At 38.8% G+C, this 16566-nt stretch overlaps 2 protein-coding genes across 2 annotated transcripts in view; both read left to right on the top strand.

Moving 5' to 3' along the window:
• Positions 1–5303, top strand: part of LOC145476777 (glycerol-3-phosphate acyltransferase 4-like) — an 84185-nt gene extending 78882 nt beyond the window's left edge. The window contains exons 14-19 of the mRNA XM_081455435.1: positions 362–477; positions 895–950; positions 1197–1282; positions 1819–1947; positions 2844–2923; positions 3497–5303. Of these exons, the coding sequence (XP_081311561.1) occupies positions 362–477; positions 895–950; positions 1197–1282; positions 1819–1947; positions 2844–2923; positions 3497–3584 (555 nt within the window). The 3' untranslated portion in view covers positions 3585–5303. The remainder of the gene's footprint in view (positions 1–361; positions 478–894; positions 951–1196; positions 1283–1818; positions 1948–2843; positions 2924–3496) is intronic.
• A 3050-nt stretch (positions 5304–8353) lies between these two features.
• On the top strand, positions 8354–14808 carry LOC145476940 (dehydrogenase/reductase SDR family member 7-like). The gene is made up of 7 exons (XM_081455467.1): positions 8354–8647; positions 9296–9420; positions 11005–11197; positions 11316–11362; positions 12521–12640; positions 13002–13171; positions 13324–14808. The coding sequence occupies exons 1-7, from the start codon at positions 8374–8376 to the stop codon at positions 13391–13393; spliced, it is 999 nt and encodes a 332-aa protein (XP_081311593.1). The 5' UTR covers positions 8354–8373; the 3' UTR covers positions 13394–14808.
• The last annotated feature ends 1758 nt before the right edge of the window (positions 14809–16566 follow it).

The raw sequence follows: 16566 nt of genomic DNA, 5'->3' as shown, positions 1-16566 counted from the left end.
TTGGTCAAAAGTGACACAAAACCTTCAACGCTTGAACAGTAAAACCAGGGGAATGATCCTACGCGGTTAATCCGTCTGGCTTCAGGGATGGACACAAATGGTAGAGGGCTCCTCTTTTTGGAAGGACGGCATTAAATTGCATCGTTATGGTACTGAGAAAATATCTTTGGCAGACTATTGTAGTACAAATGGCATAGGAAAGATCACAAGAAAATTACATTTTGAGACATGCTTAAAAACTACATGTAAATCAAGGCGTAGTAAAATTATTGTTCTAACGATGCGTTGCACAAACCACAAAGTGGTATCCTCTCCATGATTCGGAGTCACCTTGTTGATTTCTTTTTGTATTTGTTGTAAGGTTGGCCAGCGGCAGCCTGGCTTGTTTGGTTTCTTGGAGAGGACACTCGCAAAGACTCAAGATCACATTTGGTTCGAGAGAACAGAAATGAAGGACAGACTAATTGTAACAAGGAGGTACTTTGAAATCTTATTCGTTTTCTTTTGCGCAACCCTCAATATAATCAATCGCATCCATAGCTTACTAGCATAGTTTTAACTTAAATGTAATTTATGGTAGCTGCAATTTGTTTTCTTGATATTCTTCAAACTTGATTGAGGAAAGGAACCTTAAAGGGAGGGGATATCCGTCGGGTGGGGTGGGGGGGATTGCGGTGAGTTAGGGGAGGGGTGGGGTGTATTGTAAATCCCACATTGGTAATGAAGGAGATTTTGTTTGTACAAGTATCTTTCCATCTGTTCCATCAGTCGAAATCTTCGTGTTCAAAAACGATATTGGAAGTCATATAACGTTTAACATTCATGGTATAAAATTATTATGCATAATGCAAAAGTATGTTGCACACTCTTAAACTGGTATTTCAACTCCTTCAGGTTGAGAGAACATGTAGAGGATGCCAGTAAAAACCCGATATTAATATTTCCAGAGGGTGAGTAGATTTTGGACTCTTCTCCGTGTTTATCTATCTGCCTGTCCTTACTCTGTTTTTAATTTTCGTGTTCAACTAACGACCAATCACAGACGCCACACGAATCCCTGTAGTGTTACGTCATCAGTAAGGCATTTTTAGGGTCCAGTCTCCAACGTCCGTTTTGCGTTGGGGCAAGATTGAGTCCAAGGAGAGCGGTGTGAAATTAAAATCGTGATTTTTCTAATCTTTGTTATTTCTTCCCAGGAACATGCATTAATAACACATCCGTGATGATGTTCAAAAAAGGAAGTTTTGAGATTGGCGGAGATGTCTATCCTGTCGCTATAAAGGCAAGTCCCTCTTACACGTTATTTTCGTCTAGCAAGTACATGTCAAAGTGGATGTCGGTTTGTCGATGAATGTAGTGTACACGTAACTGTTTACAGTAGTTCGCACTTTGGCATCAGCAATTCGAAAGCTCTATCAGCTGCGCTGTTACCTGACGAATCATAGACCTGATGTTGTAAGATATCTAGGGAGATTTGCGAAGAAAGGACACACTCAGCATTTTGCTGTAGCCGCTTTTAAAACGCAATGCTGCAAACTAGTTTAACGTGAAAACGATAGAAGACGAACAAGATCTACTGCAATCTGTTTGACATCGAAATTCACGTATAACAGCGTGCGAATTTTTTCGCGCCAAAAGCTGGCTGCTGCTCCACCCGTGTTACGTCACAAACTAGCTTTTGTCTTCGAATTTATTTATCTCTTCGTGTTTATCTAATATATTAGTTCTTCTTGAAACTCTCACTCTACCTTTAATCCCCCATTCTACTCTCCTGCAGTCCATTTGTTGTGAAGGTTTCCCTTTTTTTTTTCTTTGCAGTATGATCCCACATTCGGAAATGCATTTTGGAACTCAAGTGCTGAAGGATTTGCATTCTATTTGTTCCTTCTCCTGACAAACTGGGCACTAGTCTGTGACGTGTGGTATCTTCCGAAAATGACGCGTCAGGTAATGAATGAAAATAGAGCAGTTTTTGCTTGAGTATGGAAAGTATTTTGCATTTTGTGTGATTTCGCTTTAATTTGCTTTGTGATTGGTTTAAAAAAAACTGGCGCCACTTTGTCATCCAATCAGAAGTTAAAGTAAACCAATCGTGAGTCGCTCGCACGCATTTTCCCGCGCTTAGTGCCGGCTACACGCATTTGCTTTGGGTTTCGAATGGTTCAGTGGATTGTCTGTGTAATTTGTGATTGGCCAGAGTATTTTCTTTGGTTTTCGTTTTCTGATACTCAGTTGAAAGTTACCCTTAGTATCTTATAGGAGGTTTGGGGAACTTCGCTAGAGACTAAGAGGATTCAACACAAAACGATTTCACCTAATTTTCAATGCCAGTTGCGAGTGTCTGCAAGCGTCTAAGGACAATCTAAGTCTTAAAATTAAAATTGAGAAGCGTTATATATTTAATCTGAAAAAAAAATCAGGGAATCGAAAAGCAACGTTGATCAGCCATCAGAGTTGAATTTACTGTTTCACTAAAATGCAATGTCTGTTGAACCATATCAACTCTCAGTTCAGTTTGAGAAAGCGTCGCCGAACTCTTATCCCCTATTTTCTTCATCTACTCTGTCTCGTTCAGACTTGGCTTTGTTTACATTATTTTGCTCTGTAGTAGGGATCAATGCCATTTTGCAGTTGAGCAAATTTCTTCTGAACTACCCAAAGAGTTTTCCAACAGTTTCCCTCTAGTCGGAGTGCACACGACCTACAGTAAGCTATCACGTGATTTAGTCGCCATGACGATAAGTCAACATCGCTACCGATAACCTCGCATTAAGGTACTCGAAACTTTCATGTTCATTCGATTGTATTCAAGTGAAGCAACTAAGTCTTCATTGCATTTTCAGGAGGATGAGAGCGCTGCGGAGTTTGCGAGTCGCGTCAAGACAGAGATCGCTCGGCAGGGAGGACTTGTTGACCTTATATGGTACGTTTTCTCAATGCGTTGTTTTGCTCACGGTAAGCGTATAGCAAAGTAGCACCCCTACCCCCTATTCCTACTGTCCCTCCCCCCCCCCAAAAAAAATAGTTCAAATACCTCCGAATGTAGTACGTACTGTGGACATTGTTTTGCCCTCCATATCGGTATAGTGTCTTCTGAGACGTTTACACGTTCAAAATTAGTAGAGTATTACGGCTTGTGTTGATTCGTACAGTTTTATTTGGAGTTAAAACATTCAGTTTGTTACGTTTAAAATTGCGCATACGTTTTGAAACCTGACTCTTTCTGAAACAATAATTGAGTAGGCGGGCGCGTCAAACGGTTTTTTTCTTGTTCCATGGAGTGGGGGCAAGAAAATAGATTTTGAGGCGAAGTCACGCTACCAAGCTTTGACGAAATTAAGCTTTCGTAGTCATGTTGGTATGAGAATTTTGAACTCCGTGGGTCAAAGCAGGAGGTTTCAAAAACCCAATGTTTCGCTGCTGAGTCTACTGCTGCTAACGACAGATTCTATTGAGTCAACAAGTTCGCCTCCAACGTTGCTTTTTCTGTTTTCAGGGATGGACAACTGAAGCGTACTTCTGTGAAACCTGAATTCAAACAACAAAGGCAAGAAGACTACGCCAGCACGCTGAAAATTGAATAAGCTTTCTAAAGTTCAAGAAAAGTGGGGAAAGAGAGCTCTCGGTGAAGGAACGCCGAGGACTGATTTACTCGTGAAAGAAAATCATTTCTGTCCAAGCTTAAGCTGGAAATATCGGAATGTTTATTCTCCTTACTGAGTCCCATATATTTCTTTAATATGAGTATTAAGAATATAGTGATACATCAAGGGAATATCTCCTAGTTAATGAATATTTTTGTTCTCATCATTGACTGTGCCATTAGCAACTTGGGAAACTTCAATTTGTCAAGTGGTTAGGGTGAGAGGGAGAGTGGGTAACAGATTTATGTTATGTGACCTGGAAGAGTAGTTCTAGTTTTATAGACAGGGACTATGGGAAAAAATAACCGTTATTCTTTGCTACACAATATTTTTGCTACCTGAATAGTTGTGATATTCCGAATGGTGCCAAGTCAATACTTTATCAATAGAAGGGAAAATACTTTGTTCTTGACTATTTGGGCAAGCTGCTACACGTTGCAAACCTGAATCATAAGTATTAAACCGTACATAAAAAACCAAACATTCAAGGTATCAGTGGAACTTGAGAACTTGCAGGGGACTAGTGTCAACGCAGGAAAAGTGCGCGTACGCCAAGCCACGTTACACCTGATTGGTTGAGAAAACCGAATCTTTCCTTTGATTGATTACAACACGTATCACGTGTTCCTCAGGACGTAAATTGGTTTTCATTTGCTTGCTTATTCAAGAATTAACTCTTTAATGTGTCGACGTATGTTTGACTTTCATTTTTCTTTAAATTTTGAATTTTAAAACGAGGCTGCGTTCTTCTTCAACTACTTAGTGAAGAGTTTCATTGCTCACGAAAAGCCCGGAGAATAAACACCACTAATATTTCCGTGAAAAAAAATACTCGTAAATAAATCAAAAAATCAAAATCAAAACAAAGCAAAATGGGATTTCAAAAAAGAAAAGCAATGACAACTTTGAAACAACTCTCTTGCTTTTTCTCATTTTGCCTCCTGCCTCAAACAGAAAATTCCTTGGATTTACTTTTGTAAGTGTCAAAACTAATTAATCGCAAATGTTAATATATTGAAGAGATGCGAAGAAGCAAAAACTTTATTTTAATCAAGTCTTGTGAGAGACAATCATAATATTCCTTTTGTATTGCGTAGTTTGATATCTGCCTCTGAACCGGGCTCTTCAACCCCTATTTAGATCGTCACGCAAAGTCTGAGGGAAGATCTCTGTTTTATTCTATTGATAAATTGATGTTTGTTATGTAGTTGTGTTTGGCGTCACAGTGACATCTGTAAATGCAAATAGAAAAAGCTTGGTTGACGTCAGGGGTTAAATAAAGTAAAAAAAAAAATCTGAAATGTACGCCACTGCTGTCAGTTGCCTTCTTTGAGTTGTCACGCAACGTTTCGTGTCCTTAGCCGATAAGGCACCGTCCACATTGCGCCGGAGAAATTTGAAAACGCAGCTTTATTTCTACGGTTAGGCCTACTGACCACACCAATCCGTCACGAAAACGGACCTTTTCGAAAACGCTCTTCAAACCAGGGGAAGGGTATTCCTGTACATTCTGATTGGCTGTATTTTCTATGTCAATGCATAGAAAATGGTATAAACCTCCATAGGAAACAACTGGCTCATAGCCAGGTCAATTTTTATCAGTGCTGTAGCAAATTTGTTGGTTGTGTCAACCAAAATATTGTTGAATAAATATTTTATTCGAAAACCAGTCAATATGCTTGGGTTGCAGTAAAATCCTGTGGGTATAAGAACCTAGGTTTTTTCCAACTAAGCCTGAAATGGTTCTTATCCTCGGAAGAACTGGACGCAATGTCTAAAAATAACTTAAGAGGTTCATTCTCTTACCTTCATAATCTCTTGTTCTTATATAATATCTATACACTGATTTTCTAAATATTTACCTTTTTCAAATTTTTCGCTGAGCACAACATTCATGTACAGACTGTTCTTCCAGGACCTGCCAAGTCAAACATCTCTCTTTACTTTTTCACTGAAAGCTCACTTATGTAAGGAAACGACATAAGAACTCAAGTTAAGGGCCCATTAACCGATTCATGCGCGCGCTCGCGCGCGTTGTTAAGGAGGTGAAATTTCACTTCCGGTGACTTACGTCAGCCTCAGCACGGAAAATAAAAACAACTCCAAAACTTGCAAATTCGCTTACATTTTAGATGTTTTTCTTTGTGTATCGCAAAATGCAAAGTAAAAAAAGTACAAGCAAAGACAAAATAAGAGAAAGACAGAAAAACAAGAGCAATAGGAAGAGAAAAACTAACTCCGTGTGGCTTTGTCTGATCTTACCGAAGTGCGCTGGTAATGTAATTGCGCACGCGCTGATAGGGTAACTTCCAATATATATCGGGCGCACTTCCGGTTTCTTTAAATGCTCAAGGAAACGCGGTTTTTCATTAAATCCAGCCTTTTTCGACGAATTTCGATTAAAGCCAACGTTGGCAACGTAGCTATGCATTTCTTTTTCGAAATCATGCTTTTTTCAGAAAGTTACGTATTTTTCAATATTTTGAAATGCTTTCAAAATCTGACCTTTTAGAAATGAAACAAAATCGATGCATAGCGTAATGAGGATTTAAATTAAAATATTAAATCAATGAAAAAAATCCCGAGAAAGTAATTTGCCTCGGAGCCTTTGCATTTTTTCTGTATTAGTCACATGACCATGGGCGTGGCCTGATGACGTCATCACTAGTGTTACTGATCATGAAAAAGTTAAAACACATAAAATAACTCTGAAGTAACTAAAAATAACGAGGTTATGTGAGAATAAATCTTCCCTAGCAACGGCTCGAAAAGATCGGTTAATGGGCCCTTAAATCTCAATGTTTCAGGAACGGAAATTTATATTTGAAATTAATGACCACTCCATTAAATTTCGCGTTTTGCAAAAAAAATAGATTGTGTTATGAGGAAGTTAGCTAGTGACGTAGTCAAGCCTTTTTTCTCTTTAATCTGAAAAATGAGCATTGTTCTTGCAAATACTGATTTAGAAAAGACCATTTTTAACGCTGAATACACGTTTCAACCTTAACTACACAGAAAAGTTTTCTGCCACAGTTCACAACTGTACTTCATTATTTTTTATAACATACCATAGAAAATAGAGCTAATCAGATTACAGGAAAACTGTTGTATATTCGACGTTCTTAAACTCATTAATAATTCATCAAGTTAAAGCAAAGAACATCACAACCGTGAAGGAGATTTTTCCTTTTAATTAGCATAGATTTTGACGATTTTACTTCTCCGTTTACCCTTAGTTTTTGTTTCGATTGAGAAAATATATCAAACACTCGAGACAGTGTTTCATCGGCTATCCAAACACCTCGAATTTCGTCAAAAATACTTCGCTGAGCTCTCTTCTGGCTGTTTAGATATCCCGATGAAACGCTGTCTCTCGTGTTTGATATATTACATATAACATCCAACTTCCCATCATGTGCAGCGAGTGCGTCGCATATTGTGTTGGCCACTGTCTTTTCTATGGCATGGTATAAAATAGTTATGCGATACTTTCTTGTGGTATACCTTGTAATATCCCACGAGTCACTTGTAGTTTCTTGGTATAGACACTCGCCTAAAGGCTCGTGTGTATACAAAGAAAATGTATAGGGGGAAGCAACCTTGCAATGGACTAGCATCCCATCCATGGGTAGACTGCTGGCGGTCTGTTTTTCTCTCGAAATTCAGTAGGGTAATGACGCGAGACATTTTCAGTGGCTAAAGGGGAATGGGACGAGACATGGGCGCGCTACGCACGAGAAGAAAAACAGACGGTTTTTTTCTCGTCTCGCCTTCTTCCTTACTTGGCCATACCGCCCTTGTCTCGCCTTCCTCCCCACTCGGCCACCGCCATACCGCCCTTTTGCGTTCGCGATGACGTAACACTCGTCCTAGTGCCCCTTAGAGAAAAAAACCGGCTGCCAGCAGACTAATCCATGGGAGAGAAAAATACTCCTAGTCGCTGCACAAAATTCGGGATAAGCTCTAGCTGGCCTTACCCAGGATTTACGTACATTACCTTAACAAAACTTTACACATTTTCACAGCTTTCCACTAGAATGTTTGGTTTTACACCAGTGAATATATGAAACATAATATATTTCAACTGCGGGATACTGACTCGGGATACTTATGCACACGAGAAGTCATCGCAGTTATGAACGCAACTTACAGCAGATGCGTATACAAGATGTCGACTGTGCGCTGTACACATTTAATGGTAGTTGGCATGGTAAGCATCTTGGATGACACAAACTTGCTATTGTTTGACGAAAGCAATGACAGAAAGCGACTCAAAGATGTCAAAAGAAAAACTTCATGTTATTGGGCAGAAGTTTGCGCAGAGAGATACTCGATACCAACCTCGTTCCCAGGGCTACTGGGAGGAGTGGTAAGCCCCTTCCAATCTCTAAGGGAAAGTCCCTGGGAAAGAGGTTGGAATTTCCCTTAGGCTAATATTCAGGTGGACGAGGTATAAAATATAGGACGTGTGTGAGAAAAATAAGCCAGTGGAAAAGATTTCTCTTGAACTCACCGATATAATTTACCAACGGCCATTTTCATGTTCTCTTCAGGCAAAATTTTCAATTTTTTGATATTTCCAGACAGCGACTCTTGAGATCATTCTTCATTCATTGTCCCTTATTCCTTTCGTTCCTTAGTCCTTAGTCCCGGTCCCGATTTTTGTTTTGTCACGGTTTGGTCACGTGTCTTCTAACATAATAGTTTCGGACGCAGGCCATAAACGAACATGGTGGGCAGAAATTTCTTGATTACTGCAGTTCTTGTTCCTCTCATTTGTTTCTTACTTTTTAAATTCCAAGATGGTGATTTTACATTGATGATTTATGAGAGAATCGGTCAAGATCCAGCGGTTGCTTTGCGCGGGAAAGTGGTCTGGATTACTGGCGCTTCGAGCGGTATTGGTGAATATTTGGCTTACGAACTGGTCAAATATGGCTGCAAATTAGTACTGTCTGCGAGAAGGAAGGCAGAATTAGAGAGAGTCAAGAAGAATTGTGCAGGTAGGGTTAATCACCATTCTCGAGAGACTCAAATGACAAAGACCTTGGCGGCCATGTTGGATGACAGGAACAATCGGATAAAGATTATTGTTCTTTAACTAAGATATTTCTGTTTCCGAAACCTCCCCTTGGCTAAGTGGAGGAGTGCTAATCTAAGAGCTGGTTAAAAACTCCTTGGAGGTTTCGAGGACCATGCTATACAGGATAGTATGCGAAACGATCGTCCTTTTCAGTCGCCAGCCTCGATTTCAGGCTCTCACGCTCTCTCTCTCCTTTGCGCCGTTTGTCTTTCCCTTGTCATGATGTCGCTGAACTGGGGTGAGAGACGAAGAGGCAAAAGAGAGAGATCCTGGGATTGAGGTTGTTCAGTCACTTGCTAAATTGCCTCTAGCCACCCCTCACCCCACCCCACTTCTGCACGCCCCCTGATCTCCTTAACAAATTAACTCAATGGTAAAAAATATTCAAAGTACACCTGTCCAACCCTTAGTAAGCAGCCACCTCCCATTTCCCAAGGGTGGCCACTTAATAGGGGTTCGACTGTATTATGACTTTTTCTATACACAACATTTTCCCATGTAGTGTATAATATATATTATATTTTGTCTCATTCACCAATAATTTTTTCCTTTGAAATTTAAATTTCAGCCATTGCCATCGCTCATGATTCCTCATTCAAAACAGATCAAGATATTATTGTCCTTCCCTTGGACTTGCAAAAATTTGACACACATGAAAAACTGACAGAAGATGTCCTCAAGCACTTTGGGAAGGTATGGTATTCCCTGGCTGATATTTGAAATATAACATTGATCAGAGTTTCAGACCGTGGCAGATTATACGGTAGCCTGTGTACAGCCGACCCCTTCCCTCAAATTAGGTAGCGAGACGTCTGTGTAGCGGCGTCGTTAATCATGTTCCTCACTCCAGATGGTGCCTGGAATGTTTGGAACGTACACTGATTGGTTGTAATACTAATCCGCATTACGTAAGACATTTCCCGTCTTTTAGTTGGTCAAGCGACCATTTTCTCCAAATACCGCGCCGGTTATAGAAACCAGTCATCTAACGTTCTCACAAGCCACAGAAGGTCTAACATTCTCACATATGTACGAGTTATGCTGGTAGCTACAGATGTCTGTACAGAAAATACCGGCAACTGATGAGATCCACATGGAGGATCAAAACCATTGTTTTGCCTGAACAAAGCCAATGGAATGTACAGCAAATCTTTCAACAGACTTGTACATAAAAAGCAGCGACATTTGATTCATGTGGTGTCAGAGCAAACAAAGGAGGTATAAAAACTAAGCAAAAAGCTTGAGAGACAAGAACTGGATCAAATTGATGCAAGAAATGTAAGAACATCTCTAGACAAATGAATAGCTTTCTTGAAGTAAAGCTATGTACAGCAGTCTCCTACAAAATCAGACGAAAAGAAATATGATATCCGTGGTAAGAAAAAAAAAATACTGTACTTGCAAACAGTTCTTATCAAACAGCCAGGGCCAGCATCACAATATATCAATGTAAGTAAGCAACAAGTTCACGGAATATTTCAAACTTTGTCCCTCCAGAGAGCTTAAAACATATCTTGCAATAGAATTGAGCCTAAACAAAGTATAAGCACAGAGGTGTCAAACTCTGTGAGGCAACATGCAGATAACACCCAGGAGATAACAACAGAAATCATGCAGACCATAAAAAAATTTACTGTAGCACAGTCAAACGGCTCTACCCTATGTAAAATTCCTCCTAATAGCACAGCATAAAGTGCCCTTCAGAAACACATGTGAAGCAAAGAAAGGTTGAGAAATTGAAAATCTAAAGAGAATGGCAAATGCGTAAATGCCATGAACTGTAGGAGTCTTGGAGGCCTGTCAACGCAACAGTTTGACACTAATTTTAATTTATGCAAAGTAGTTCTGGAACACGATTAGCGATGCTGCTACACAGACATCTCTCTCCCCGATTTTTTTTTTTAGGGGAGGGGGCGGCTGTACAGAGGCAAATTCTACGGTCACAAAAATAGTTGGTGGAAAAAACATCACACTTAGAGGTGGATAGCATGCTTTTAGATTAAACATTGTTGGTACAATCTCTTACACTGAAGCTTGGGTAAAGTAATATTATTAGGGTTTATAGAGAATTACATGTAAGAACTTCAAATCACACCTGATATGGAACAAGCAGTTATTTAGAGCTATTTATTGACTACAGTGCTTGTTGTTTTTCTCAAACTCTCGCTGATCATTGCACTGACTTCAAATTGTGCTTTATAGAACATGTAAGAAAGCTTTGTTGAACCAGAGAAAAATTTAAAAAATGAAATCATAATTTTTTTTTCATCATAATAGATTGACATTTTAGTGAACAATGGTGCTAGGTCACAGAGATCATTGGTGGAGAAAACATCATTAGAGGTGGATAGAGCACTTTTGGATTTAAATGTTGTTGGTACCATCTCTTTGACCAAAGCAGTTCTCCCACATATGATTGAACATCATGAGGGACAGATTGTGGTGGTGAGCAGTATCCTGGGAAAAAATGGTATATGATGCCATGAATGTAATTTTTTGCAATTACCAGAGTTTTGGGTTTGTCAATTAAAATATTTATTGACTGCCAGGTTAAAAAGTGACAAGCAGCTTTTTTATATTCTTCTCAGCGGCACCTTTTATGGCGACTTATTGTTCCAGTAAACATGCATTGCAGGTATGTATTCAGGATCAAAATGCTGTTAGACAGTTCTTGAGACAAACCGGTATGGCTAAATTACACAACATAATTACTTTCTTAGTTTACTTCATGTCAAATTAAGACTCTACTTTATAGTTCACATCACAGGGAGCAGATGAGTCCTATTTGACCTTATTTCCTATTAAATTCTCTGAACAATTGAAGGGGTATGTGAAATAAGGACTTAAGTGACTGTTGATGAAATGCCATCCTCTCCTGGTGTCTCACAAGGGAATAAAGGCAATCTGGAAGGAGATTCTAACAAATTTATCAGAAGTCACTTAGGGATTTTTTCCAGGCACCCCTTCAATTGTAGCACGAATTGGTCTGTTGTTGATTCAAATCATTCAAATCACTGCCTTTGATTTTTAACTGTACACAATTCTTGTGATTGTTGAAATCCTATCATTAAGATGAAGGCAGCATACAGTAATGATGTGGGCTATCACACGGGGTGATCTCACCAGATGCGAGACATGATTCCACATACAGTTTGATCATGTATAGTGATTTGAATCAACAACAGATCGAATCACGCCACTATTGTTCGGTGAAATTAACTGGAAATACAATTAAATAGGACATCCTCTGCTCCCTGTGTTTGTAGAAGACACTTTGCCCTCCAGTCACACTCTAGGGGTAAATTCCATACAAATCCTAAGCTGCCATAAAATTTTTGCATTTTGGGTTAAGGACCTAGAATTTCCTGTTCTTCCTAATATTTTACCCCCACCCCCCACTCCCCCCCCCCCCCACCCCCATTTCTGTCTCCAGTAGTTACTTATTCTAGCCACTTCCTTTTGTAGTGATAAATAGGAGAAAAGGTTTTTGGAGGGCACTATTTTAAACATGCCCTTTCCAGTTCTTAAATTCATGTAGCTGTCGCTAAAAATAGATCGGTCATGTGACCAAATGACGCATTGAAAGGGCTATTTTAAAATGAATTCTTTCAGAATCATTTTGCTTGGGTAACAAAACTCTTAATGTTGTCTTTATGTACTGGTCCCACAGGAAAACAGTTAGTTTTGTTTCCCCTCCAAACTCAGTGCTTCCTAAAGGCTCAGTGGGGGAACAACACTTTACGACCTTGGCTAGAAAATACTTTAGTACTTATAACCATTATCATTTTGTTAGGGCTACTTTGATACTGCACGGCTGGAGCTGGCTGAGCACAACATTCATGTACAGACTGTTCTGCCAGGACCTATCGAGTCAAACATCACTCTTAATATTTTTGCTTCGAATATCAATGACGTAAGATTTTTTTTTTAAATTGGTATCTATATGACTTCTTACAGAAACAGTGTCGGTGGCAGGTTTTTTTCTCTACGATTACGTCATGGATGTTAACCCCATTAAACATCGTATACTTTGATTGGTCAATTAACAGGGTATAATATGTTGTAACTGTACATGCCCAAATGCGCAGCACCTACTGTAGACATGAATACTACTGAACAGTGCTGACTTGTGGCAGAAACTAATTTTGCATGTTAATTGAATGAAGAGGTATCAACAACTTACATTCAGAAATGTAATTATATAACCAATTCAGTTTTTTTGTCACATTATGAAGTAAATTTCTAGTGACTCTGAAAGGCTATTGTCCTTGTAGGGGCCTAAAGATGCACCAAACCTACCTGAAATAAAAAGGATGTCAACTGAGCGTTGTGCAAAGTTAATGGCAGTAGGAATGGTAAACAATTTGGATGAAGTTTGGATTTCAGAGAACCCGTCCCTGCTACTGGTCTACTTAAACCAGTACTTGCCAAACCTCTTTAGATGGTATGTTGCTCATTGTAAAAAAAAAAGTGGTTTTGTGGTGATACAGTTGGACCCCACTAATTCAAACCCAGCGTTTGTGTTTCAAAATCCCTGTTTTTTAATGTTGTGGCATTTCTATCAAAACTGCTTTATAATGTCTTTTCTATCTCCAGGATTTCTAAGAAGCTCTCTTTGGAGATAATAAAGAGATCTAGACTTCCCACGGACAAGAAATCTTCATGAGAAAAATCAACAAGTGATGTAGACCAAGAAAAATGGAATGTAGAACAGCCATGAAAATGTAATATTACTGTATCTCCCCCTTCCCCTCTACATGGGAGTCCACTCATCAGTCCTGTATTCACAACTTAAGGTAATTCCCCTGAAATAAAACTGCACATGGATTTTTGTTCAAACTTTGTCCAATGAATTTTTATCATATGAAATTGTAAATTGTAAAATAAAAAAGGAGGGTGCCCATGCTCGTTAAGGAACAGTGAGGCATTGAAAATGTCCCATTTTAGCGTTATTTAATGCTTATTACAAGAACGCATTCCAAGTTATTGTAAACTCTTTGTGAGCCCAGACTCATGAAAACACGTCTCATACTACAGTCAATACTTGTTTCGGACACAAATAAGCTTTTTTAAGTGATTTTGACACACAGCTGAATCTTTGTTAAAATATTGGAACCAAATTGCTTGCCAGGGCTATCAAACTGCAAAATAGAAAAGACTACAGTGCAGCTGCTGTTTTTCTTAGTTATTCAATTTTCAAACATAGAAATCAGATCAGTCTTTTCTCGCGCAAAGCTAATGATTAGTTGATTAAAATGACTGGAAAAAAATTTGGGTTGCCCGAGCTCGTTAGTAAGCTATAGCCATTTTTCAACTGACAGAACTCAATATCACGGCAAATCCGCCATGTTTTCAATGTGCGCGTGCACGAACGCGCGCTAATCACGCCATAAATTATGCGCAGTAAGGATGCGCAATGCAATACTGGGGAATGACCTTAAGTAGCCTTTCACCGATTGTACAATTTTTTTTATATGCGGCATACAGGTCCAGTTTTTTTTTAAAGAATGGAAAACGCTCTCCATCGGATAAATCACTATCCAGGGGATAGGTGTTGACAAAACAAACTACGCTATTTGCTGTGTAGTAATTTATCCTGTGGATAGTGTAACCTGTACTTTGAAGAACTGGGGCCAGAACAGCAGCTACTGCAAACTTTATCAGATAATCAGCAAAGTCAGAATAACAGAATGTGTAACTTTTATAAATTCAGACCTGATCTTGTGGATGTAGCATTGATTTAAACGTTTACCTGCATACTTTATCAGAGAGACAATGTTATTCATATGAAATGAAAAAAAAAAAAAAAAAATTAGTCGAACAGAGTTCACAAACCCAGTTGAACAAAACAAGAATAGCAAGTAATTGGTTAGTTATTTTACTTAGTTATTCGTTCTTTTTCATTTAGTTAGTTATTTGTTGTTAGGCGCATTGAGTTTAGAAGTACAATTATTAGTATATTATATATATTACGACTTTAATGTCTTTTTTCAATTAACATTTAAACAAAGTTGTAGGAAATTTAGTAATGTGGAGTTCACAGGTAGAATAAAATCAATTGACATAGTGTACTTCCTACAATCTTGCAACGTTGAAAATCGGCATTTTTTTTGTCTTGACTTGTACCCAACGTCTACTTGGGTAGAGAGTTATAACTGAAAGAGGCCCGTGTATAGATGAATCCTTCCCCTTGATCAAACGTTCGTAAACTTGTCCGGAAATAAAACCGAATCTGAATACGGGCAACCTTCAACTCATCCTAGATTCAAACCACGGCCGAAACAAACTGACCTGATGTGTCGTCTATCGATTTTGGAAAGGAAAAAACAGTTTTGGATCGTAACAAACTGACTTTCTGTTCGTAAAAATTAAGTTTTGGGATTAACGAACAACGGTTTTAGGTTTGTAAAAAACCGGTTTGGGGTTTCGCGAGAAACCGGTTTAAGGATCTTAGAGAAACTGGTTTCGAGTTCGTAAAAGACGGCTTTTGGTTCATAAAAAGGGATTTTAGGACCATAGAAAAACGGTTTGGGGTCCCAGCTGGATACGTAAAAAGCTGGTTTAGGGATCTTAAAAACCGGTTTTGGAATCGTAAAAACTGGTTTCAGGCTTGTAAAAACCGGTTTTGGTTCTTTTAGGAATTTAAAGGGGCCTTAAATTAAATTAATTCGAACAGACGCGCCTTGTGGCTGTATGTGGTGATGCTTGATGTTTGGTTTTGTTAAAAAACAAACTGTTTCGGGTCGGGAAAAACAGTTTTTGGGCGACAAAAAATAACAGTTTTGGAATCGACAAAAACCGGGTCATAACGGTTTAAGGGTAACAAAAAAAACCGGATTTAGAATTTTAACAAACCGGTTTTGGGTTTGTAAAGAATGCCCTTGGGTCTACAAAGAAATGGTTTCGGGTTCATACAAAAGCGGGTTTAATTTAGGATCGTAAAAACTGGTTTTGGGTAAAAAATAATAAATAATAATGTAACAAGACGGTTTTGGGTTCAGACAAAACCAGATTTTGGTTCATAAAAAAGCGGTTTAATGATCGTAAAAAAACGGTTTCGAATTTGTAAAAAAAAAACAAAACAGTAATCGTTTCATAAAAAAGAAAACGGGTTTGGGATACGTAAAAATACAGATTCCTGGTCCTAAAACGGGTTTTAAAAAACACTAAGGCCGTTTTCTATATTCCACTCGCGCTTGTTGGATGTGAGATGATTGAGCCAACTCGGCAACGAGAGCTTGTGGAATAATCGTTGATTAGCCAATGAGAGCGGGAGGTTTTCTGCAGTTATTACAAAATTATTGATTACAGCTTCTTTGTGATGTAACACCTTCTAATGAAAACGTAAGTTCGATACTTTCTTTTTCCTTGCTATCAATTTCAGAGCGGAAAAACGTAATAAGCATTTGCGAGTTTTGGCCGCGCGCCAGGCTCCAAATTTGATAAATGGCGGGAATTTCGTCGATCATGTAAACAAAAAAAGTTACGAACTTAATATGCTTTCCCAATTTTCCCTTTTAAGCAGCAACATTTTCACGTCACTAATGGAAAGCTTGTGTATTTCTTTCGAGGAGAATCAATTTTTTTCCCGACAACCGGTATACTAGTACAAGAAATGTCGGTGCGAAGACACGCTTTTTTCCACAAACCCTTTCTACATATCGCATCCATGTAAGCACACCACTGAATATATAAGCAAACGAGCCTCTCAGCGGCTGCACGCAGGGGCAGCCTTGTTTTCTTAACAGAGAAGTGACAAAAAAAGTTCATGCTTATATAAATAAATTCAACCGAGCGACATCATCGCACACCTTAGAACAGTCCGCCGTTCTTTCCACA

Source organism: Orbicella franksi, chromosome 2 (assembly GCF_964199315.1).
Source record: "Orbicella franksi chromosome 2, jaOrbFran1.1, whole genome shotgun sequence".
NCBI lineage: Eukaryota > Metazoa > Cnidaria > Anthozoa > Scleractinia > Merulinidae > Orbicella > Orbicella franksi.
Note: the sequence above shows the minus strand (reverse complement) of the source record. Positions and strands in the feature narration are given on the sequence as shown.